Source organism: Lolium perenne, chromosome 7 (genome assembly GCF_019359855.2).
Source record: "Lolium perenne isolate Kyuss_39 chromosome 7, Kyuss_2.0, whole genome shotgun sequence".
Classification (NCBI taxonomy): Eukaryota; Viridiplantae; Streptophyta; class Magnoliopsida; order Poales; family Poaceae; genus Lolium; species Lolium perenne.
Genome location: NC_067250.2, coordinates 3,179,994 through 3,188,979, shown reverse-complemented (window position 1 = coordinate 3,188,979; position 8,986 = coordinate 3,179,994). Strand labels below are relative to the sequence as shown.

General features: G+C 45.6%; 2 protein-coding genes across 2 annotated transcripts; one reads left to right on the top strand and one right to left on the bottom strand.

The window, feature by feature from the left end:
• The first annotated feature begins 3,974 nt into the window (after positions 1-3,974).
• On the top strand, positions 3,975-5,711 carry LOC127311667 (WAT1-related protein At3g30340). Its single transcript, XM_051342117.2, has 4 exons — positions 3,975-4,345; positions 4,476-5,007; positions 5,108-5,259; positions 5,343-5,711. The coding sequence occupies exons 1-4, from the start codon at positions 4,104-4,106 to the stop codon at positions 5,479-5,481; spliced, it is 1,065 nt and encodes a 354-aa protein (XP_051198077.1). The 5' UTR covers positions 3,975-4,103; the 3' UTR covers positions 5,482-5,711.
• A 129-nt stretch (positions 5,712-5,840) lies between these two features.
• Positions 5,841-8,191, bottom strand: LOC127311666 (ferredoxin--NADP reductase, leaf isozyme 1, chloroplastic). The gene is made up of 7 exons (XM_051342116.2): positions 7,613-8,191; positions 7,435-7,513; positions 6,882-6,973; positions 6,703-6,780; positions 6,528-6,590; positions 6,192-6,426; positions 5,841-6,080 (listed from the first exon to the last, which is right to left on the bottom strand). The coding sequence occupies exons 1-7, from the start codon at positions 8,066-8,068 to the stop codon at positions 6,013-6,015; spliced, it is 1,071 nt and encodes a 356-aa protein (XP_051198076.1). The 5' UTR covers positions 8,069-8,191; the 3' UTR covers positions 5,841-6,012.
• Positions 8,192-8,986: the final 795 nt, after the last annotated feature.

The following is an 8,986-nucleotide window of genomic DNA, read 5'->3' as shown; positions in this document are numbered from 1 at the left end:
CATTGTTCTTCGTATCATATGCTGTCGTAGTGCAACCCTTATACATCTAGCCGCCCTTACACCTATCTTAGGTGTAGGGGCGGCACCCCGCTTGATCATTATTTAGTAGATCCGATCCGTTATGGTTGCTCCTTGTTCTTCAAGGATTAGTTTAATATCTGCATAGTTAGGCCTTACAAAGGGTTGGAGTATCCAGCGACGCGTAGGGTGTAGTTTGCTAGCCCTAGACAGGATGTTCCGGGGATCAACCTCGTGTTGGTTTTTAGGCCTTGTCTAGGATCGGCTTACGATCACCGTGCGTGACCGCGAGGCCCAATCACGAGTAGGATGATCCGATTATGCGGTGAAAACCCCAAATCGTCGTAGATCGTTTTAGCTTTATCTTGATCAAGCAGGACCACCATATATTCGTACACCTCGTGCAAATCATGGGTGGATCGGCTCCTTGAGCCGATTCACAGGACAACCTGAGAGCCGATCGAGGCTCGTATTTAATGTTTACGTGTATGCCATGCAGGAAACTAAGCGAGGCATCTCCATCACCTTCCTGACCAGGTATAGGTCAGGTGGCACGCCCTTGCACCAGCATCGGACGTGCGTGCCGGAGTCTTTGCGGGCCGTCGCTCGGAGGGACCAGGGCCAGCCGCAGCCCTAAGTTGCTCCCGGCTCTCCTGTGTTGCCCGTCGCTGCTCGCCGGTGGGTTTCTGACCGCAACAGGCCCTATATATTTTGAGACTCCAGCCACCGCACAAAGAGCTGCCATTCACACATTGCATCAGAAACACACCCGAGGAAGATCCAACACTTCACCTCCACCATTGATCATCATTCCCATCTCCATCTCCATCTCATAGTCATAGCCATACCTTGTAATTGGGATCTCCTAGCGACTGGCGACCTTGTAAGGATATTTGGTATCAATCTAAGTATTTCTACACCATTTTCTTTCATTGGTCTTACTATTATGAGTGAGTAGTCCTCACCGACTGTGGGTTGAGGATTAGCCTTGCTACGATTATGTGCATCTAATACATGGGATTATTGTATGCTGATTTCAATAGAAGATTTGTATTTTCTATCTTTGTCTCTTACCTTAATCCGAGGACTTGTCAAGTGCCCAAGACATCGCGGATTGATCAAGGTTTGAGCTCGGTTGAGTGTTAAACGACGTCTACACGTGAAACCTAGTGACAATAGGGGAGTAGGGTGTTCATATAGTGCTATACTTGGAAGTAACAATAATATCATCATACTTAATTATGTGGTCTATATTTTACTTAATAATCATCCATAGCTTGGTGCTTCATTGTATAACGGTTGGACCAATAGACTATATGTTATGCATGTGGATCACAAGGGATATAGTATTTACGGATGTGCTGCCCACAAATCCTATCATGTTAGATCATTTCACACATAAATTTGCTTAACTTTATATGTATCCCATATGAATGCATAGCTGCAAGTGAAGCTTCAACCCTGGCCTCTCTCGATCCGCCGATACAACTTTGGATACAAAGCAAACTAAGAAGGGTCTGGTAAACGTAAGATAAAACAAAATAGGAAGTCTTCTAGACGTTTCCTTAACCATCAGCAAGTGTTTCCCAAGGTTCGATAACCCTAGGTATTCTAGGGTAAAAGCTATTATACTGCATCCGTAATTCGGATCGAAGGTATCACCCCTACTCTCCGAATCTAGCTTCTCAGTTCTGTGCCAAGCGGCGCAAGTCACATATACCAGAACGAAGATTGGCAAGTGTTCATGGCGGAGATACCGGCCCAACCGGCCCGGAGTATCCCGCCCCTCGGGCTACAATTTTCGGCCTCTCGGGATGGAATCCCTAGGGTTAGTGAGCCTACAACGACTAGTTTTTGAGGGGCCCTATAAATGACGCTTATTCTCAAAGAGGAGGCTCCTTCTTCCCACTCTCTCTCCTCCATTATTGACCTTGAATAGCTTGCCCTTTCTCTCGATTCCTCCTATCGTTCTTGAATCATATTGATGGAAAAGAGAGGGGAAATCTAGATCTACATTTACAAAACCAATATATCCTCTTAGGTTAGGAGAACATATTAGATATATATCTTGGAGTTTTTTGTGGATTCCTCCTTTGTTATTCCTTCCTTGTTCCTCCATAGCTCTTTATTTGTTGTGGTGGGATTTGCTCACTTCTGTTCTTGCGACTTTATTTGGTGCATCAGTTTAAGTTCTCCAAAAAGATTCGTGGAAGTAACACTGAGAAGCTTAAGTATTACTCTTCGGTGATTGTTCCTCTTCTCTTCTTGGAACCCTAAACGACTTTGTGGCTTAGAGGTGACATGGAGATTAATCATTTTGGTGTAAAGCTCGCAGTGGATTATTTGGGGCCTCTAGTTAAGTTGTTGAGATTTCCCCAAGCTTGAGGCTTTTGTGGTCATTACTTGGGGTCCACATGCCATGTGGGGGCAATAATTAGAATTGAACTTTTGAAAATTCTAGAAAAATACTGAGTACACACAAAAATAAATGAAAATTGGATTTGCATCCCAAATTATATCAGAAAGAATAATATGAGTTTTATTTTATTTTGTGTGAACTATGAAAAATTCATTAATTATTTTAATATTATAATATTATTTTAAGTAATTAAAAGAAGGTCAAATAATTAAATAAAATAGAAAAAATAGAAACCATTTCAAATCAATATTCTACAATAAAAAATTAATTAAAATTCTGAATCAATAAGAATTATAACAAAGGAAATTAAATAAGGTTTTTAGTTAAAAGAAATCCTTAAGTGTAATATTTAAAAGAAATACTTAGAAGCATGGGTAATCAAATAATCAACCAAATTTGAACTAAACCACGATACTTACTATGGATCAGGATTAGCATATTGCAATTCTTTTAACATATGTCTTTATCGGACTATGATGCTGATTTAAGAAACCGAGAGTCGAACACCAACAAAAGCATGCACATATAATATAATGTATCTATCTGTTATACTACTTTGAAGATTGTAATATCTCTTGAAAGGTATTTCAAGAGTATTATATCGACAATTCACGAACTAAAACATGCAGCGGTGTGTAGGATCACCGCAAGTACCTACATGCTACACCTAACTTGGGGTTAAATCCGACATAGAGGGGATAGCATGACACTTGGCCATGGTAAGCTGTTTGACATGGTCTAGATAGTTTTTAGACCGGTCACAATGGGAAGGTCCATACAACCGCGAAGCTACACGTGTAAATTATCCATCCAATCAGCTACCACGTCATTTGGATTCCCGAGAGAAAAAACAAACTTTGTTGGTTCCCTTTTCCAATCCACTGTGATAGATATTCTAGATTTTTAAGCTGAAAGTGGAACACACCCTCGAATGAGTTCCACAGTGTTGTGATATGCACGCTTGTGACCTACTAGTACAATACCTGTGAGATGGATGAGATGAAGGAGGCCTATGTGTTAGCACCTAGGCTGAGAGAGTAGGGCGGTGGAGCTAATATAGGTGTAGCGCCGCCGAACGTGCATGCATGGACCAAACTGCGCGCGCATGCACCATTGAGAAGGAGAAGGGGATAACACACACACAGTACTCACCATGTACACTGATACATCCTTCTCGTTGTACTACAGTCAAGAGGGGCAAAAGAAAAGACCTTTTTTGTTGCTCCCTTTGGGAAAAGATAGGTGGCTACATTGGAATCCTGGGGTACCACACAACACATGCATGCTACAGTCTCACTGCACTATCTTCTAGCTACCCTCAGGCCTCAGCCAGTGGACACCGCCTGGCCTGCTTCAGTTGTAACCGATCTAATCTTGGACGCCTTTTCTCGGCGGGCCGGGGCTGGAGAAATTAAAGAGCCGTATCTAAAACGATTCTTTGCTTCCTCACTCGGCGATCGGCATCGATCATCCGATCAAGTCGTCATCGTCTTCTTCTTCCCTCCTCTTGTTATTCTTCACACGCACAGCACATGCGAAACCGAAGCAGCAGCTGCGGCTATAAAGTCCACCTGAAACCGACCTTGCTGCTCCTAGCATATCCATATCCATCTGATTCAGTTCGTGCGTGCGTTCCTAGTTGCCGTGGCAGAGCGATAGCTGATTGATGGCGACCGGTGGGTTCTTGCCGGTGGTGGTCATGGTGGCGCTCAACGTGGCGGCGGCGGTCATGGTGTTGCTCGTCAAGGTGGCCATGGACGGCGGCCTCGACCCGCTCGTGCTCGTCACCCTCCAGCAGCTCATCGCCGCGCTCTTCCTCGGCCCCATCGCCTTCTTCAGGGAGCGCAAGTCCAGGCCCAAGATGACCATGGAGATCTTCCTGTACCTCTTCGCCAGCGCCGCGCTCGGGTACGTACCTGCAACTGCAACTCCCGCGCGCTCCACCAAATCTTGGAATTAATTCACGATCCATACATGATCTTTTTTTTTTAAAGATTTTCATTCGTTCTTCTGTTTGCATTGATGATGATTGCACCAGGGCGGCGCTGCGGCAGTACATGAACTTCGTGGCGCTGCGGTACACCACGGCGACCTTCGTCACCGCCTTCTCCAACCTGGCGCCAGTGCTCACCTTCCTCCTCGCCGCCGTCACCCGCTCCGAGAAGCTCAACCTCCGGACGGGGACGGGCCGCGCCAAGCTCGCAGGCACGCTCGTCTCGCTCGCCGGCGCCATGGTGCTCACCTTCTACAAGGGCGTGCCCCTCACCAACACCCACCTCCATCACTCAGCTTCTCCTGCTGCTCCTTCGTCGTCGCCATTATCGGCCGCCGAGTCCAGCAGGCGGTGGACGCTGGGAACGGTGGCGATCCTCGGAAACTGCGTCTGCCTCGCCTGCTGGTACCTCCTTCACGGTCGGCTCGCCAAGAAGTACCCCTACGTCTACTCCTGCAACGCCTTCATGTCCACCTTCAGCTTCCTCCAGGTCGCCGCCATCGGGCTCTGCGCCAAGCGTAACCTCGCCGCATGGCTCATCACCTCTAAGTTCCAGATCCTCACCGTCCTCTACGCCGTACGTAATTCCATCAACCACCAAAAATTCCCCGACTTCCTTAATTTGGCTTTGTTTTTGGTATGTGAACGGTCACTGATGACCAGCCTAACCAATTCAGGGGATTGTGGCGTGCGGCGTGTCCTTCGTGCTGCTGACCTGGTGCATTGAGAAGCGTGGCCCGGTGTTCGTCTCCGCATTCATCCCGGTTGTGCAGATCATCGTCGCCATCATCGACTTCTCCATCTTACACGAATCTCTATACCTTGGAAGGTAAACTCAGATTCAGAGTTTCTGGCAGACACTGATCACATCATATATTCATGATGATTGACACCTGAAAATTGTATCTGCAGTGTGCTGGGATCTGTGTTTGTGATAGGTGGGCTGTACCTACTGCTGTGGGGCAAGAGGCAGGAGGCCTTGCAGCAGCGTCCAAAAGTTTCTGAACATGACAGAGAACAGCAGCAGCAGCAAGTGCAATTGCAGCCCTGACTGAAGATTGAAAGACAGAGTCCTCCAATGGGGTGTTAATTAACAAGTGCAGCAATAAGTTCTCCAACTCTCGCTTATTTTCTTAATCTTTCTTGTTCATGTAAGGTCACTCAGGTGTAAAGCTTCAGAATATTATGACTCGTGAAGCTGGTTAGGCTCTAATCCAAACAAAACTAGGGTACATGGATAATCGTCTGAACCAAAAGTAACAGAAATATTAAAACCGAAAAGTGTATACTACAATCGCTTTGCGTGTCTTTTGGATATGTGTATTTTCGTGTGGAGGGATCATATTGGATTTGGATGTTGCCTATCTTTTCGAGATATGTAACATTTTGGAGAGAAAATCTGTTGAAAAGTTTTGAGCAGAAAGGAATAGTACTTATAGTAGTGTATGTATGGATCTTGGGAAAACCAACATGAAAAGATGTCAGAAATACACCTGTATCTACTTTATATACGTACATCTTGATCGCACGCATAGGGTGCGTACATATGCACAATAAAATGTTGGCAGTAAAAACACAAGAATCAGTAGACTTCGACATTCCATTGCTCCGACTTCTTCAGTTGCTTCCTGTAATCCAACCAATCGATTCCTGGCACCAAAAACATGCAAGATTCAGAACCACTTGCGATGACAAACAAGAAAACTTCTCAAGTTATTGAATCTAAACTATTCAAAAGCATATATGTTTATTGTTTAGTACCCTCTTTAGCAGCCAATGGGATCATAATTTCATCGATACCCTTCTCCATGCCTTTCAACCCACACATGTAGACATAGGTGTTGTCCTTCTTCAGGAGCTCCCACAACTCATCCTTGTATTCGGCCATCCTCGTCTGAATGTACATCTTTTCTCCTAGCGCATTGGTCTCCTCTCTGCTGATGGCATAGTCCACCCGGAAGTTCTCTGGCGCCTTGGCCTTCATCTTTCCAAACTCCTAATATTTACAAGTGAAAAAAAAGTGTCACACAGAAGAAGAGGTAGCACTCTGAGAGAAAAATTCTCATATAGATTACAATAGATTATCGGTATTCTCACCTCCTTGTAGAGCAGAGAGCTGCTCGTCGGAACTCCCAGGAAGAGCCATGCTAGACCTTTGAACTACACAAAAATTCAAATAAATGTTCATTCAGTTTTCTTGTTTAAAGAAGTAGTCTATTTTGTGAATTACACTACTAGGTGGGAGTGGTACAACAACATAATGATCATATACCTCGTAGTCTTCATACTTTTCAAAGAACATCTTCCACAAAAATGACCGGAATGGAGCGATACCAGTCCCTGTCGCAAGCTGCAAGTAGTAGATGTGGTCGGTGGTGAGGAAATTTCTAATTAACCATCAGCTTGTCATGGATTTATAGCGGATTTTTTAAACAAGGAATTGAAGATTACCATGATAATGGTGGCATTGGGGTCCTTAGGCATGAGCATTTCCTTGCCTACTGGTCCTGTTATGTTGACATCAGCGCCAGGCTTGAGGTCGCCTGCATTATATCCAGAGTGAGTGGCATACTACAAACGATTATATCCAGTGTGGGTAAATAGCCATCCAGATAAAATTTGTTGGATCCTGTTAAGGAACAATCAGAAAGTAACAGATTCCGATCTGCAAAGCCTGATTTGAACTAGCACTAAACACTGAACACTTGATAGCAGATTCTTCAGAGGGAAGTACATGTTGCAGTTGAAAAATAGCCGTGGAGATACTGACAACATGTAAAATCCATTGCCGATTTTATTTATTGAATCCACTGAATAATAAGAGTCTAATAAAGAAATAAGTAACCGATTTTGAATTTAAAAACCTGAACTGAACTGAAACACTCTGAAGTCTGATTTTGTTTTTCGAAAAATTGAAGTCTGAAAAATTACTAGCAGATTCTTCAGAATCAAAATCTTTAGAGCAGAGCAAGGGCAGGATAGCAGAAGCAGAGGTGGAACTCACAAAGGAAGTTGGAGCAGACTCCCTTGACGACCTCCCCCTGGTCGTTTGTGTAAACCAGGCGCTTGACGCACAGGGAAACCTGCACACAAATACAGTTAAAACTGAGCCGAAAACTAACGCAGTTCAGAGTGGAAGGTAGAATTAATCGACCAAGCTCAGCTCAGCTCAGCTGACTCACGGTCTTGGAGTCCCCGAAGTCGCCGAGCGCGCTGCTGGCGATGGAGTAGAGCCTGAGCTTGTGCGGCTTGCCGTTCTTGTCCTCCCCGTCGGCGACGATCCCGATGGACTGGCCTTCCTTGTAGGGCACCTCCCCCTCGTGGCCGAACACCATGTGCCACGTCTCCCCGGGCGCGTCGTCGGCGGTGATCTTGGTGTTGAGCAGGCACTTGCCGACGTACGGCTCCTTGGGCCGGAACTTGTTCGTCACCACCCCTTCGTCCTGCTTCTTCGACTCCTTCTTGGCCTTCACCGGCGCGGCGTCGGTGGAGACGGCCTGCGCCCGGATGACTAGGCCGCGGCGGGCGGTGGTTCTTGCGGCGGAGGGGAAGCTGCAGTGGGAGTGTGGGGTGCTGGACGGGGTGGAGGCGGTGGTGGCAGAGCGAAGGGAGACGGCCGCAGCCGTGACGGCGGCCATGGCGCCGCAACGGTGAGAGAGAGCGAGTGTGGATCAAGGTTGCAGGCAGCTAGGAGGAGGACTGAGCTTGCGGGGAGAGGTTAAGGAGGAAGAATAAGATAGAGTGGAGGGAGAGATAGTGAGATGAGTGGAAGGCAGGGGAGGTGAGGATGAAGTGGTGCTCGTGGTTTTGGAGGGAACACTGGACGAACCCCACTCGACCAGCACAATTCAGATCTCCGTCTTTGTCCCTGTCTAACATAGATTCAGATGTCCATCGAATCAAACTAGTATCTGCCTGCCTGCATTACCCTTGCTATCAGAGTTCTCTTTATATTCAAACTAATCAAGACTACTCCCTCCTTCACAGTTTATTAGGCGTGCGCGTACCCCTAGATCATCAATTTAACCTATATAATTTAAATTATATAATACAAAAATTATATCATTAGAAAATAGAACATTTGAACTTTCTAATGATATAATTTTTATAACATATAACTAATGCTAACTTGATCAAATTTGCGACCTAGGGATACGCGCGTGCCTTATAAACTGTGAGAGAGGGAGTAGCAAAAAAAAATACATATAAGAATTTGCTAGTTCTCAACTAGCCAAGAACGTGCTTAGTCAACTCTTGCACTGGACGATTGCATCATGATTCATGTATTTGTGAGTTGCAAGTTGTATTGCAACCATGGAGAAAATAGGATATTTCATCGTTTTAGCGGCGCTACAGCGTATTTAGGAGTTGAACGCTACGTTATGCATAATTTGCTCGCTACGATGCTAATCGTGTTATTAGCACGCGCTAAAAAAGTTACGGAACTAGTAATGGCACATGAGCCCCCGATTCCAACATAGCTTAACTCAAATCAGGTCGGCAACTACCTAGCTCCGTCTTTCGACTCTCCACACACTGAGGTTGGGTGGTTAGGA

What these genes read in the sequence shown, in the direction of transcription:
- LOC127311666 (XM_051342116.2), bottom strand. Translation starts at nt 8,068, where the DNA reads ATGGCCGCCGTCACGGCTGCGGCCGTCTCCCTTCGCTCTGCCACCACC. An exon ending in ACTTCGGGGACTCCAAGACC is followed by an intron (nt 7,514 to 7,612) that starts GTGAGTCAGCTG and finishes ATTTGTGTGCAG; the next exon opens with GTTTCCCTGTGCGTCAAGCG. An exon ending in GCTCTCTGCTCTACAAGGAG is followed by an intron (nt 6,427 to 6,527) that starts GTGAGAATACCG and finishes TGTAAATATTAG; the next exon opens with GAGTTTGGAAAGATGAAGGC.
- LOC127311667 (XM_051342117.2), top strand. Translation starts at nt 4,104, where the DNA reads ATGGCGACCGGTGGGTTCTTGCCGGTGGTGGTCATGGTGGCGCTCAAC. An exon ending in TTCGCCAGCGCCGCGCTCGG is followed by an intron (nt 4,346 to 4,475) that starts GTACGTACCTGC and finishes TGATTGCACCAG; the next exon opens with GGCGGCGCTGCGGCAGTACA. An exon ending in TCCTCACCGTCCTCTACGCC is followed by an intron (nt 5,008 to 5,107) that starts GTACGTAATTCC and finishes TAACCAATTCAG; the next exon opens with GGGATTGTGGCGTGCGGCGT.